We start from the raw sequence: 16540 nt of genomic DNA on the forward strand, positions 1-16540 counted from the left end.
TTAAAATCTCGTAAAGATACACACACATATACTTATAATAATACTCATTAAATTTATAAAGAAAACAATACAAATAAAATACTTCAAATAAGATACCTGGAATAAGTTTCCTCTAAGGACAAATGCAAAAAGACATATTATAATAGGAATTATTGTAAATATTTAGAAGCAATTGGAAATATATCTTTAACCATTTCAGACCTATATTGACATTATAAAGAGAATATATTCACCCTTGACCTATACATAAATTCCTAGAATAACTGTGTGGTGTCTCTGTGGGCTCCCAAATTAGGCATACTTCAAGAAAAATCAACTCATTTCCCCTCCCACCCCCAACAATTTGCTTGGGAGAATGTGCTATATTTCTGTTAGCTGACTAGACTATATATGGAGTTCCCTGAGTCTTCTATCAGTGAGTAAAACCTCATCACAGATGGATCAATAATTGAATATAAGAAAATTCTCACATTTTAAGGAGTATGCTCATCAGAAATTAGTTCCAAATTATTTTTTTAAAAAATATTTTTAAATTTTGGATACTGGGGATTGAGCCCAGGGGTGCTCTACCACTGAACTACATCCCCAGCCATGTTTATTTTTATTTTGAGACAGGGTCTCACTAAGTTGCTTAGGGCCTTGCTAACTGCTGAGGCTGGTCTCCAACTTGCAATTCTCCTGTTTCAGCCTCCTGAGTCTCTGGGAATATGGGCATGTGCCATAGCACCCAATTCAAATTCTTCATTTTTACTGCACAATTTCTTTCTTACTACACTTACAATGTTACCAATTATAAAATAGGATTAGTTTCTTTTGGTGTAGGGGATTCTCATGGAAGCATTCAAACTTCCTTTAGTCTGAAACAAACCTTTTGTAAAGTAAGTATGCCAATGAGGTGATAACTATGGTATGACCCAGAGGATACTTCTTAAGCAGTGTTACTGAAACTGGGGTCCATATTGACCTTCCACAGGGTCCACAGTATGTGTGAATGTGCAAAAATCAAATGCCAAATTTTATATATGAATTAGATTTTCTGGGGAGAAGTCCATATTTCCATTAGATTTTTAAAGAATTTGCACCCTAAAATGCCAAGAACAACTGCAGCATGAAGTTTGTGGGTTGTCTTGGCATCTTGAACAGCATTGAGGAAGGGGGTCATACAGAAAAACAATATTTACTGGACATGTAAATTAGCTTCAAACAGTTGTTTTCTTTCACATATAATCTCATGGACATAGTCTGACTCTGAATAAACAACCAAGTAGTTCCCAAAAGGAAAAAAAAATTGCTAAATTGGACACATTTTAAATCAGGAAACTGAATGTGTCTTATCATGACAACAAATTGGAATTTGTGCTCCCAAACAAGGCTATTGCCAGAGTATCTATTTAGAGTAAATGGGATTTTATGTATCTTAAATATGTCTTAGGACTAGTGGTTGGGAGAAATTGGTGACTATATAAGATGAAGCGCATTGGAGTCAGTTCCTATTTAGTGATTCTTATAGTCTAGTTTTAATAAAAGATTATGCAGTTGGGAAAGAATATAGAGAAGCATTCCACTTGTATTTCAAAATTAAAACAAACAAATAAAACAACAACAGCAAAAAACCTTTGTAGTTGTTATTTTCCAGAACAGTAAGGCTGCACAAACTAGTGATTTTAGTGATAACAAGAGGCTCCCTGACTCCAAATACATCCCTGCTGGTTCATCTAGCCACCCTTAAATGTGGCATTGTGTTCATTCTGTATGTCAGGAGAAAAGCCCCCGCTGTTGAGATTCACGGATCACACTTGAGAAGGGTTCCAATGCTGTCTCTCCTCATTAGCCTCTCAACTCAGTTAGGCTCTCAAATTAGTGAATTTAGTCAGTTTAGAAACCCAGGCTTGGGATTGTAGACAGGAAGGAAAATGTTGGGGAACAGAAGCAGGTGGGATTCTGGTAGCAATTAACAGTAATAATGAGGGGAGCAGTGTGGGGAAAAACAGTTGCAGATCCCCCAAATTCAAGGATCTGCTTAAAGGAAATAAGTGGTGTTGAATATAATTTTTCTCCCTGCAATTTTGCTCAAACTCAACAAGGCACATAGTCTGGGAAAAGAGGCAGTGGTCAAATGTTTAGCCCAATACAGAAAGCCAATGAATGTTGCAGAAAGCATTGTCAGAATAGGGAAAAAGCTCTATTTCTAACTGGTGAAAATATTTTGTAAAACTTCAGAACGAGGAAAGGATATGATCAACTAGGTTAACATATGGTGTCAAAAAGAACAGTATCTAAAAGCACAAACCTACCATTCAAATTTATCTTGTGTTAATTTTATTTTAAATGCATTTAAAAAGTGGATGTCCCAGTTATGGATTATGGATGAAGATACAACTTGAAGGAAAAACCAGTCAATGTTACATAGATCTAATGAGGCAGTGTCTGGGGTGGGAGCTGATAGTTTTATTTAAAAGCACAGAGACTTTTATTATATTTTGAAATTAAAACAGAAACTTACCATTTTTTCACATACTTTACATGACATTTTCATGTGCATAGTGATTTTTTTTTGCTAATTAAATCCACTGAAATATAGTTTAAAAAGTTAACCTTCAATCTAATCTCAGGGCTTACAAGTGTTTGCCTCATGCATATAATTTTCAAATGATTAGGTTCAATGCCCTTTGTAAGTTCTGTAGTCATTAACTACCCAATTAATTAACTATTCTTTTTGTTTGAGGGTATTTAACTTATCTGTATGACAAAGTTGGCTGTGTTTCTGGTATTCCTGGAATATTTTATAATTAAATATTAATCTGAGAATGACATAATAAATGTAAATATCCATTCTTGCTCTAAACATAGGACAATTTACTAGTAATGATTAAAGTATGAAATGCATAATTTCAGACTTCAAATTCAGCACCACTGTTCTAGAAAATACTTTATAATCATCTTAAAGAGCCAAATAATTTTCAGAAGTACATAAGATTGTAAAGTTATATTTAAAGATGTTGCATTTTCTTATCAGATCTGCTAAATCTGGCCCAGTTCTGATTCCTTTGGCATTGGGTCTATGGATCATTACTAATTTTATCATTAATGAAACATTGACCAATTATGCTAGGAATCAAAACATGACTCATGAACACTAGAACAATATTATGAAGAGGAATATAACAAAGATAGGAAAGAGAGCCATCAAGTTATGATGAATTCCAATTTATTCACAAATTTACATGAGAGATACTAAATCTGTTCACAATTGACCCTCATATAAATTTATTAAATTTCACTTACAAAATACATTTAAATTTCATTTAATTTTTATTGGGAGTATCCTGGTTTTGTTTTTAAAAATACTTCAAAAGCCTACAAAAAGAATACTAAAATCAATGAAAATGACTCTGCCTTTGATATACAAATTATATACCAAAAAGGAAAAGCATGCACATTTTTTTTCCAAATGCTTACTTGCAACCATGTCGAGTGCACTGTCCTCTGCCAGAACAGAACTTGAGACACGATGGACCAATATAAACTGCAGGAAAAAAGGAATCATGTAAAAGATGGCGACATAACTGGAAAAACGAGGAACACCAACAGTACAATTTTGTGAAGCAAAATCTATGAAATATGGCCTATTGCCCGTGTGTTTGGTAACAGGAATCCATCGTGCTATGTGACAGGGTAAGTGCTTACTTACAAACCTGCTGGAAGTGCTTTGCCTTCCATAAATAACCTTTTCAAGATTTTAATGTTTTGTGCTAAAGAAAATAGGACCATATGACAGGGATTCCTTAACAGAGTCTCTTCTGCTAAAACATTTTCAGACTGAATATTACTGCATGTATTTTGACCTTTCTATACCATTTAGGTAGAAATGAAGAATTCACAAAGGATCGATTTGATACATCACCAAATGGAGAGAGATCCTAACTACAATGACCATTCTTATTTGGGGGAAAATCTACAACATTGTAAATGATTGTTACATATACTAATTCATTCTCCCTGGAAGTATGGTATTAAGAATCTGTTATTGAGCATAAAGGTTAATTCATAATGCAGACCTTTTTCCTTAAATACTGAGCTTGACTAAAAATGCAATGTTGCAAACCTATATTCTAATCTTTGGAATGTTGAAAAATGCTCAAGTTGTAGGTTCTGATATACTCAGACTCTAATACATTTAAAGATACTGAGTATTTTTGTAATTGGCACAATCAACAATTGAAACAACCCCAAAGTGGGACAAAACCAAAGAGGATTTGAGATATAATTAAGATGTTATGAATACCTCACATATTCACTTTCAGGCACAAGACAATTTACCATCCATTATCACTTTCTTCTCTGCCCTATAAGCATGTCACGATATTTAAACAATTCTATTTTAGAATAGACTTTCCTGTGGTCTATACTCCTAGAAGCACATAATCCCTTCAGCCAATTAATAGGAGGAGTAATTCAAATGAGATGCAAAGCTGGCTGGTGGTGGAAAAAAAACCTTGATGAAGGAAACTACTGGTTTAGAAGAGAAGAGATAGCAAGCCACATTATTAACAGCATTGGTTTTAGATGTCAGATAATCCTGGATTTGTATCTGGCTTCACCAAGAAACTTTGATTAACTGATTCATCCTGTTTAAGCCTCAGTGGTCCCATTCTTTAAAGTGGGAGAATGATATTCCTTGAAAGAGTTATTAAAATGTTTCATGTCACCAGATGGTTATAATCAACATCACCATATTGGGGTCATTTCCACTGCCAACCTCCTGCCCTATGTTGTTTCAATGGGCTTCACTGTACGCCAACTGCTGAGCCATCAGAATGGGGCTCTATTATTTCTTTAGCCTGGAAAAATGTATGGATTTTCTTTCCAGCACACTTGGTTTTATGGCTGTAGTAGAACCTGCTCCAGGTGCTGTGAGAGGAATATTGCACTCTGAAGAATTACTGTAGAGGCTGCCCTACAGTACACACATGCCATAGTTCAGAAAGTCTCCAGGGTGAAAACACAAAACCAACAATAACATAAGGCTTTCCAAACCAATGAAAAAACAGCGATTAATGATTTGTCATCCCGTCCTACTGAGTAGAGTCATTAGGACGCCTAAGTTTACAGTCTTCCTTTCCACAATGGTATGGAAAGCGCAGATTAGTTTTCTATACTACTATTGTTAATGTAATATAGCTGAAAAAATAAAAATATGAAGCAAATATAACTTACCCTAGAATTTTCCATTTTGTGAAGATTTTTAGGATAACTTCCTACATACTTATTTATTTATTTATTCTTTTTAGTTATATGTGATAGTAGGATGTATTTTGACATATTACACATAACATGGAATATAACTTCCCATTCTTGTGGGTTGTACATGATGTAGAGTTACACTGGTCATGTACTTCATATATGAACATAGGAATTATGTCCAATTCATTCTGCTGTCTTTCTCATTCTCTCTCGCCCCACTCCCTGTCCAATCCAGTGCAACTACTCCCTCCAACTCCTGCCTAACCTGAGTTAGCATCTGCATATCAAAGAGAACATTTGGCCTTTGGGGGGGATTGGCTTATTTTACTTAGCATAATAATCTCCAGCTCCATCCATTTACAGGCAAATGCCATAATTTTTTAACACTGAGTAATATTCCATTGCGTATATGTGTCACATTTTCTTTATCCATTCATCTGTTGAAGGGCACCTAGGTTGTCTCCAGAGCTTAGCTATTATGAATTGAGTTGCTGTGAACATTGATGTGGCCATGTCACTATAGCACACTGATTTTAAGTTCATTAGGTATAAACCAAGGAGTGGGATAGCTAGGTCTAATGGTAGATCCATTCCAAGTTTTCTGAAGAATCTCCATGCTGCTTTCCATAGTGGTTGCACCAGTTTGTCATCCCACCAGCAATGTACTCACATACTTTCTTTACAAATAGCAGGAGCTGACTATTGTAAGGGAAGAACATACCTAACAGAATTATGATACTGGTCTGTTTCTTTCTCTTTCTTTTGATGGTCATAATTCTGGAATTCCATACTGAAAGGGGGAGATTGCAGGGGAATTCTATAGCACTTGTTTCTCTTGGGAAGGAGTGTGTGTCTTCTCTTTGCCTTGTGAAGAAGCCAGAGACTGTTCCTATTTTTGTGAAAACCTCACACAGGATGATAAGAGAATTGAAGAGATTCTGCCCTCAGTTTTGCATTTAACACACATTGCTACCCATATGCATTCTCTGTATCCTAACCTCTTCCTAGTATACTCAAAGCATGATGGTAGGAACCCAGATACGTGAAGTAGCTCTTTCTGACCCAAATCATATTATAATAGCCTTATTCAGAAAATCGAGATACTCTTCTCATAGGCTTTTATATATATACTTCATTGGACTCTGTTTTCTCACATGCTTTATTTCATTATTAATTTTGTAACTTCTTTTGTGATTATTAAAGAAATAAAAGTAATGAGATTATGAGAGAACCCTTGAAAACTATAATAGTAGGAAAAACCCGTTCATATCCCACTACCCAGAGACACACGCTTGTTCCCTAGAGCTCATTAAAAGGTGTAGTAATTAAAATGCTATGCAAAATATTCTGTCAATGCCCTGTAATCCCAGCAACTCAGGAGGCTGAGGCAGGAGGATCACAAGTTCAAAGCCAGCTTCAACAACTTAGCAAGGCCTTAAGCAACTTAGCGATTCCTTGTTTTAAAATGAAAAATAAAAAGGGCTGAGGATGTGGCTGAGTGGTTAAGCATACCTGGGTTTAAACCCTGGTATCAAAAAACAAAAACAAAAGAAAAATCTGTCAATGGGGAAACTCTATTTTAACAAATTCAACTTTGGATGTTTTTACAAATGCACTATGTTTATAAAACTCACATGGCCTTCAAAGTGTGGGCTTTTTACTGGTCTTTTTTGAACATAAAATATTTAAAAAATTCACATTGGTTTACGAGTAAGCCATCTTGCCTGAAGTTATTCCCAAATTTAAAGAACTTTATATATGTAATTAGCTTCTCAGTGTCTACATTATTCAAAAATAACAAAAGAAGATTAAGACATGGAAAAACCAACATTAAACAATTATGTAGGTTTTATAAAGTTGATCACAAATCTGTGACCATTGGCTGAAGTACTGACATTTTGTCCCTCTTTCCCTTCCTGTCTCTCTCCCTTTCCTTTTCCTTGTAGTATAAACCTTCAGTCAAATGTATATACTCTGAAAACAGAAAATATTTGAATCCATCTATAATTAGAATAAAAAATCAGAAAATTGACTATTAATAACAAACGTAAGAAATTAGTCATCTAACCCTATAACTTAAAATATCTTTTTTCATTGTTCATCTGTCCTAAGTGTTATTGGCTTAAAAATGATGCAAATTGTCAACAATTTACTTAAAAACTTGTGTGTATATCCACTTTTTCCTTTTATGCTATTTTCTGAAAAAGGAGGCAGAAGTTTCACCAGTATTTTAGAGATTGATGTTGCTTTCAGTGTAGTGTCTGCAGCAAACAGATAAGTCTTCCAGATGTTATGGCAGTTACTAAGAGAAGAATGGGTCTTATTTTAATACACGCAGGATGGTATTTATGTTAATTTTGCATAACACATTCAAAGAAAATGTTAGGATATCCCTTGTCATCAACTGTGAATTTGAGTTTCAGGGCTTTAAGCATTTTTAGACCGTGTATGTTGAAACATTCTAGCATCTAATATTGCTGACTACACAGGCTTTTTTTTTTTTTTTTCTGATTGCACATCCCTGGGTTTCTAACGGAATGCAAAGGAGAAAAGGAAGAAAGGGCGTTTAATGAATCGCAAGACCATGACTTAGAAATGTGATTAAGTCTGGGCTGACTAACAAAAACACAGGAAGACTCCACATCAATGGCATGTGATTATGACAAGCATAAACACTAACCATTATCAATCGCCCACATGTTTCCAAGGATTGGTCCCGTTTGCCTCCAACGGATCCTGGTGTCTTGGGTTAGTGCTGCGTTAGGGAGGGGAATCGTTATTCGGTTCCACCTGCAAAAAATTTAGCACAAAACCAGACTATGTTGACATCTTTTAAATCCATTTTATATGTGTGTGATGTTCCCATCTCTAGGTACTTGTAATAGCACTAAAGTTTCTCAATAAACTCTTTATGTTCACCTATGGAATTTATGTATAGTTTAAAAACATACATATAACTTGTAAGAGCACCCATATCCTACTAGAGTAGTGGATTTATTCTTCATAGCAAGTGATATTTATTTTGTTTAGACATTATTTTTATAAAATGTTTTATTTCTGATATATAAACATTGGACATATTAATGTGGTGTCATGTTATGTTTTGATACATTTATACATTCTGTAATGTTTAAATCAGGTTTTACAATACTCACAGCTTAGATATTAACCTACAGAAATCATCTGTGTAGAGATGGGGTGCTGATTAGCATCAATTACTTTTTAATTTTTTGCTACCCCTTGCCCTTTGCACATGTAAAAAGGGGTAGCAAAATGTTTTCTAAAAAGAAAACATTTCCCACCTTAATTTTACTGTTCTTGTAAATATTTTTACTATGTAAATCATATTTGTTCTGTTAAGTGGAAAGCATTACATAACCATTTTAATTCTAGTAATTCTCAAAGAAATACATTTATGGTCTTTAATTTATGTGAAAAGAAGTAGAAAGTTTCTCAGAGAGAATGCATATCATTACCCAGATAGTAGATGGCAGAATAACATATAAACTCAGGTCTAATTCCAAAACTTAACTTTTCTATACTTCTCTATGCTGGCTCTTTCCATAAGTCTTATTTTGGCAGTAAGCCTTTTGGTAATAATCACAGGATTGCCATAACAGAATTTAAATTCATGTAGTCCAAAATATAAGTCAGGTACATGAAAAACGAATGACTGTATAAACTGTGATCTTGCATCAGCTTTAGCAAAAGTATTTCTCTCTTCCTTTAATGATACTACTTTTAAGGAGAAGTCAGATTCCTTATCTATTATGTAAAAAATGCTATAGTTTCTGTATTACTCATTAATTTTCATTCTGCAGCATGGAGAGAATTTACTCACCCGCTGTAGTTTTCAGAGGAGTAGATGGTGCTGTGGGGGAGGTGAGGGCCAGCACAGATCTCAGGTAAGCATTCAGTGTGAAGCAGGGACCAGGAACGCCCATGGTTAGTAGAAAACTCCAAGCTGACACTAGTAACAAGAGAACAAGCACAACACAAAAGTGGCAAAGATTAAAAAATTACTTTTCATCTCTGCCTAAATACAATAAACATCTTTAGAACTAGTGTGAGATTTCTTTAAGATGGCCCTTTACTAAATGATTGCTTTCTCTTTCACCCCGCTCTGACCAGCCTTCAAAGGGCAAGCAGTTAAATTACTGCTATAATAACAAACTCCTTTAAAAGACAACAAATGGTAACTTGAGTCTGAGCTCTTGAATTTGATAGATGGTAAGGCAATTACCATGTCTCACACTGTCACTTCATCCTGTGAATGTGAGACACAAAAATTCTTAGAAAGGATCCCAGCAACACTTCTGCAAGTGAAACTGAGAAGTCATAGCTCTTGAAGTGCTAATTGATTTCCCTGCCTATTATTAGGGGGTCACTAGCCAACATGAGGTCAAGCTTGTTTTCAGTTGTTACTCTCTCAGCAATCTGTTGTAATGGATGGCTGCCACAGCGCATGCACACACCTCTCATACCTAAGATCATGCTCTTAGAATGAAGCCAATTCCTACTTAAAATCTACCCAGTCATAACCCACCTATTAACTGAAGGACTTCTCTTTTGGGGAAAATGTGTATTTTATTAATGGATATTTTATTAAAAATCCAGCTAAAAACCTACTGAGAAATTGTCTCTGATTTAACAGCCAAGTTCATGTGTTCATTTTTAACTGTTAGTACACCCACAAAATAGGGTTTCCTACCTGTTACCAGGTTGATGTGTTCCACATCCCAGATTAATAGAAAACTGTATCATGTGAGACATTGTAGAAGGGAGAACAGGTAAGACGTGGAAAAAGTCTACAGCCCAGACATTCCTATTATGTCCTTGATGGTTCTTTTGCCTGAGACAAAATTTGGTAGCAGGAGTCTGAAGTTCAGGGTTGATGACCATGGACACCAAAGATGGAACCTTCCAAATAAAGGAAACCAAATCATTCATAACCTTTCCTATGTTAGTCAATGTGTATTCTCCTAGGTTCTCTCTAGTCATCGCTAAATACGTAACTGCCATCTGTTGAGCATCAGGCAATAGCCCTGTGTTCCATTTGTTATTTCATGTAGAAGATGCTGTCAAGGAACATTTTTTTTTTTTTTTTTAGTGACTCAGAATTCCTCCTTTGAAGACAAGTGTGGCTTCTTGTGTGTGACTGATCGGGTTCTCTGTTCAAAGACAAATTGATCTAAGGTTTTAAAAAGTTATTAAAGTATATTTATCCATTTTATCTACGTTAGCACAAGACAAAGGCAACTTGACATTTACTTGGCTTTATCAATAGTGCTTTGGAAAGTGGAGTTGTATGATATTAATGGTTTTCCAAACCAGGTATTCTGAAAATAGTACTCTAAGCAGAAACTTTCAGAGCCAATGAGTTAATGTATAACTTATACAATTGATTTGGTCTGAGACATGCAGATGCCAGACCAGATATAACCCCACCATGTCCCTGCTGTAAAAGTAGTTCACTAAGAAATCCCAATATCCAGCATGTTCCCAAGTGGTATAACATGGGAACATGCTGGATATTGTCATCAATATTGGAGATAAAGCTGACTAATGGGCATGTGGGTATAGTCTCAGCACAGGTAAGTCTATTATAATAAAAATAATTTAAATATGATACCCTATGACAAGCATTTCACATGATTTGACGATATTTGCAAATAACCAGAGACAACATTTGCCCTGTATCCACAGGGCAAAGGAGAAAGGTCAACCTCAGTCACTCTAATTAGCAAAGAAGAAAGCAAAGGTAACATAAAAGTTCTGTTACAATGTCATCTGCCTAACAAATCTCAAAAGGCTGGATAAATACTTATTAAGCTTGATAGCAAGGCTGTAAGGCTGCATAATTACAGTCATATTTAGAGCTTTCCTGGGGACAAGAATAACTGTCAGTCAGAGTATTTGGTTCCATTTTATTATTGCTGATGGGCTATAATTCTTTCTTCTTGATAAAATCTAATTTTTATTTGTATCAGAAATAAAAGTGAATATTAAAATGTCCATGTCACTTTTTTTTAAACTGGCAATTTCTTGGGCTACCAGGAAAGAGATTTATTCTCTGTATCTGGCATGGTCTTCATGGTTTTGACTTTGGCTTGTCTGGGGAGTTGTGAGGTGAGCATTTGGCACAAGGATTGGAAGTTGTACCTTATATGAGGAATAGGAAAGAGTATCCAGTGCAATGTGCTCTTTTCTTCCTTCTATCTTTGCATACAAGATGATGTCATTTTCGTGAGAATCTCCTGGGTCACAAATTCCTCCTGCACCAAATAAAAATTTCATGATGTTAGTACCAACCTGCATTCCCCAAACATCAAATACAGTGTTAAATTTCACAATAAGAAATAACTATGCCACCCAGATGTCACTTAATAATCCTAGGGGCTGCAGTTGTAGCTCAGTGGTAGAACACTTTCCTCACACGTATGAGGCACTGGATTTGATCCTCAGCACCATAAAAAATAAAATAAATAAAACAAAGGTATTGTGTTCACCTACAACTAAAAAAAATGATCCTAAACAAAGATAATCAAACCCAAGGAAATCATTCATGAAGATAGTTCAGATGAGCCATGCTAAAGACTTGATATTTTTGAAGGTCAAAGTAACTATTTGCTTAATGGGATTACTCAAGTAAATGTCTGTGTGTAGCAGGACAACATGTCTCTGTTTCAACCCACATTAAAAATGATGTGCTTTTGGGGAGAGAAAGGGGCTGAATTAGAGCAAATTATATTCCATCCTTTTATACATTACATCAAAAGGAGTTCTAGTGTAATGTATAACTAAAAAGAATTAATAAAAAGATGTGCTCTTGCTTTTTAATAAACCATTACTTTCTTATATTTGAGGTCTTTATGGTTAAAGTTCAGAACCTATTGATTATGATTTTAAAACAAGTTTGGTGATGCACTGCATTAAAGACTTATAAAGTGGTGTCATTCAGGCTGTTGCAAAGTAATACCTATGGTATTTTAGCATATATATTTGTATTTTAAGAGAGGTTCATTTTACATTTTTCATTTTTATATTTGGTACTTCATTTGATTGTTGGAAGGTACATAAAGTAGTTATCCACTATCTACTTCACAGTCCACATGAAATGATATGCTATTAGAACTGGAAGGTACTTAAGATTTTTCTGATGATGAAATTGAATATCAGGGAAGGTACTGGAAGTTCAAAATCATTTCACCAGCTGGTGGAAAAGCCATGAGTAGATACAAGTCTTTTACCCTTTGATCCTCTGTATTTTAGTCAGCGTTTTCATTGCTGTGATCAAAAGACCTGACTGCAACAATTTTAGAGGAGGAAGAGTTTATTTGAGGCTCACAGTTTTAGAGGTGGTAGAAGGATGTGGTGGAGGAAAACAGCTTAGGACATAACCATCAGGAAGCAGGGTGAGAACTCGCTCACCAGGGACAAAATGTATACCCCAAAGGCACACTCCCAGTGATATACTTCCTCTAGCCACACCCTACCTGCCTAGTTAAACGCCCCCCATAATCCATTCAAGTGCATTAATGCATTGATTCAGTTAAGGCTTTCATAACCCAATCATTTTACTTCTAAACTTTCTTGTATTATCTCACACATGAGCTTTTGGGGGACACTTCATATCTAAACCATAACACTGTTCTTTTCACTACTGTGCTTTGCCAATAATTCTTGCTATTTCTGACTTCTATCCATCGTCTGCATAACCTGGATTTTAAAGGATCCCATATCTAACTAGATGCCTCTCCCCACCCACCAATATCCTTCATATCAGTTATAATCATGACAACAGAAGTGTGAATGTGTATATGAAATTACTGGAAAATATCCTATCCTTAAGGCCCAAAGTTTGTAACATTATTACAAACTTTTATTATTAGTATTTTTTTTGTGGTGGTGGGGATTGAACCCAGGACCTTGTGCATGCAAGGTGAGCAGTCTACCAACTGAGCTATATTCCCAGCTCCACAAACTTTAATTATTATCTGAAAAATTCTTTCAGTTCTTAAATCAGCCACTTTGAATGTTAATTTTTATCTACAGGCACCTGCTGTTGCTAGCACTCTATGGTGCCAGTAATGCAATCCCAGAGTTCTAGAATGAGATTACCCTTTGAGAATTAAACTAGTAAAATAAATAATGGTTCAGACTCTCAATGTGAAATAAAACACATCAAGAAAGGGTCAATTGCTTATAAATGGTTGATTCAAAATCCATCAGCGTAACTGGTTCTGATCGTGGGAAGAAATGATTTGCTAAGTGATGTTAAATAAGAAAACTAGAAAGAATCCAATCAGTACAAGAAATTTCATAATAATAGAAGAAATATTAGCAAAAAAAGAAGGACATTCATAGAGCGAGACTTTGACAGGATGTCTATAGCCTGGACAGGAATAAAAGGGTTTTTTAATGATAAAGGCAAGCCCTGTTAATTCATTTGGCAAGAAGTATCCTGCAGTGAAGAATGATATATCAGATTATCATAGTTCTGAAATTCTTGCCATTAAAATGACTGGGTGATAGGTATATCTGATTTGATCCTATAAACATTGTTTATTCCTTAATGCTTAACAGTTAAAATTGTCATACTTATTGAGAAGAATTATGATTTGTCCATAAGCCTCCTCAGAGCTTTTAGCAGGAGCCAGTCTCCAAGATCCCATTTCTGGGATTAATTAAGAAAATTGATTTTTTTTCTGAATCTATAAGCCTGAGACCTGCATAGTGACAGTAATGACTCCACCAAGGTCACCAGTGAAGCCCATTTTGATTGGCAAGCTGTCTTATTTATATAACTTCCTTAAAATTTCATCTTCCTAAATGCAACAATTCTCAATAATCTAAACCAATAGTTAAACAGATGACTTGTACTTGCTTTGGAAGCACACTACTGGAATTATACTGTGCAAATACTCTAAACTCAATTCTCCTAGGCTAATTCTAAAATTATTTGGCATTTTTGAGAAGCACCAGTGAAAGTAACCCAATAAATTGTCTTGATTGCAGAGAAGCCAGGGTCTGGCTTGAAAACTAAGCTTCTTTAAGATAGACTAGAGGATTCTGGGAGTTTGCTACTAGAGTATCTAGTTAAGCCAGAGAAGGAGGAAGTTCAGCACACATTCTCACTCTATTGTGTGTTCCTAGAGCTGCCTAGGGGTTTGTGGGATAGCAGTAAATTACAGGGTGGAGCTGTGGAAATTAACTTCCATATTTGGTCAAAAAGTTTTGGAGAGTAGATTGAGATCCCGGCTCATGACATACTGACCTTATAGTTCAGTCACTTGTGAGAAAATCTGCCTGATAATCTATTTAATTCCCAAAGAGGACGGAGGAGAGTGATTCCAGGTGGGATGACAGGGAAATGATCTGCAGCATAGAGAATGCCACAGAGAATAAGGTCAAATAGGATAAGGCTGAGAGATCAGCAGGGACTTTTGAGAAAGCATTCCCAATGTGAAATGCCTGGGAAACCAAAGCACATGGAGTTTAAAAAAAAAAAAAAGTCTGCTCCTTCAAGAACTTATTCCATAGAGTTAAGAAGAGATATGGTCTGGATCTTGAGGAAGGGCAGTATCTGTGGTTTTCCAGTTTCACAAAGAATTGACGGTGGAAATGGTGTTAGGCAATGTCTGGACCAGGGTTTTATTTTGGGCCAGACTTTCGAGCACTTACTTTGTGCAGTGACATAGTCAGCTTTGTGTTGTTGGGACTGACATATCCAACAAGAACAACTTAGAGGAGGAAAAGTTTATTTTGGCTCATAGTATCAGAGGCCTCAGTCCACAGACGACTGCATTGCACTTGGATAAAGGTGAGGCATTAAATCATGGTAGAAGGTCAGGGATCCAGGGATAATATAATCCCCAAGCAACCCCTCAGTGACCTACATCCTTCAGCATATTCTACCTGACTATAGTTACCACCCATTAATCCATTTAAATTTTTAATCCACTGATTATGTTACAGTCCATCACAATCTAATCATTTTACCTCTGAACATGTCTTTATTGTCTCACACATGAGCTTTCTGGGACATCTCAACCATAACAGTTCTATAACGAGCCCATACTACCAAAGTCAAGTCTGTAGTTAACATTATTTTGTTTGACTCCAAATTTACACTACCACTCAGAAGGGAAGTCTTGGATGATAGTATTTGTTTTCCTGTGTGTTGTTTGTTAAGTGGTATTGAGGATTGAACCCAGGGCCTCATGCATGCTAGGCAAGCACTCTATCATTGAGCTATATCCCCAGCCTGAATGATGGTATTTATAAAGCATTAACATTTGGCATGTAGATATGTTTGCCACAGGTAAATTTGCCTATTTAAATATTTACAGGATTAAGTAATATGAACTGAAAATAGAGAAAGTAGATATGATAATAATGTAGATCTCATCCTAATGGATGCTTGTTGCTCAAGGTCAACCACCCATAGAGAACATCTTGTGATTTTGACATTAGCATCATAGTTTTAGCATTTATTATACACTTCAATGTTTTGATAAGTACAGTTAGTAAAGTCACCGTAAATGATGGTGTCTGGAGGAAAGGATCCATGTTAAAAACAAAATTCCCTTTTAGAAAAATCAGGTTTTTTTAAAAAATTGAGTATTGAGCACATTTGCAGGCTTACCAGGAAAAAGAACTACAAAGGTTAAAGGTCACAGGTGGTGTGGGTTTGCTGCACCACACCTAAAGACACAGGACCCAAATTATCAATTCTCTGTGATTTCATTAACTTGTTCCCTGTGCCCTCTGTGCTTTCCTAAGAACAGTCCATGAACTGCATCTGCTTGTCAGAGAGACGCAAAACTTGTGGGAGCTTCACCCAGCCCAGAATGGCAGAAGAAGGTCCAAAAGGAGCCAAGACATTAAAATGTTGATAGATTTTATCTGAAAGAGCCCTCTGAGGGTAATTTATCAGTTCTGGGAAGTTTCAGTGACAGGAGCTCCTACAAGAAGAAATGAATTCTTCCTTAGCCTTTGATGCATTGTGGAAAGTAGCACTCAGGGGGCATCTCGCATAGCAATGAATGCAAAAAAAGGGTTTCAATAAAAGCTAGATGAATGGCTGTTTTAAGTATTTTAAATACTGTTTTAAGTAGCATTTTAGATACTTCTTATACCAGGGAAGTGATTTTTTTTGAGGCTTTGCTATTTGCGGAGCGTTGGACTAGAAGAGGAAATACATCTTGACTTCAAAAAATTTGTTATTTGGCGAGGAAAAACAAGACTGGTATACAGGAGTCTCTATTATTCCTAATTTTGTTTCCATTGTTTA

General features: G+C 35.7%; 1 protein-coding gene across 1 annotated transcript in view; it reads right to left on the reverse strand.

The window, feature by feature from the left end:
* The window catches only part of RELN (reelin), a 469728-nt gene that overhangs the window by 155079 nt on the left and 298109 nt on the right, over positions 1 to 16540 (reverse strand). The window contains exons 13-17 of the mRNA XM_081286786.1: positions 11407 to 11519; positions 9956 to 10164; positions 9086 to 9214; positions 7925 to 8034; positions 3460 to 3526 (exon numbers count right to left, since the gene is read on the reverse strand). Coding sequence (XP_081142912.1) covers positions 3460 to 3526; positions 7925 to 8034; positions 9086 to 9214; positions 9956 to 10164; positions 11407 to 11519 — 628 coding nt within the window. The remainder of the gene's footprint in view (positions 1 to 3459; positions 3527 to 7924; positions 8035 to 9085; positions 9215 to 9955; positions 10165 to 11406; positions 11520 to 16540) is intronic.

Source organism: Spermophilus citellus, assembly GCF_964194105.1.
Source record: "Spermophilus citellus genome assembly, chromosome: 3".
Classification (NCBI taxonomy): Eukaryota; Metazoa; Chordata; class Mammalia; order Rodentia; family Sciuridae; genus Spermophilus; species Spermophilus citellus.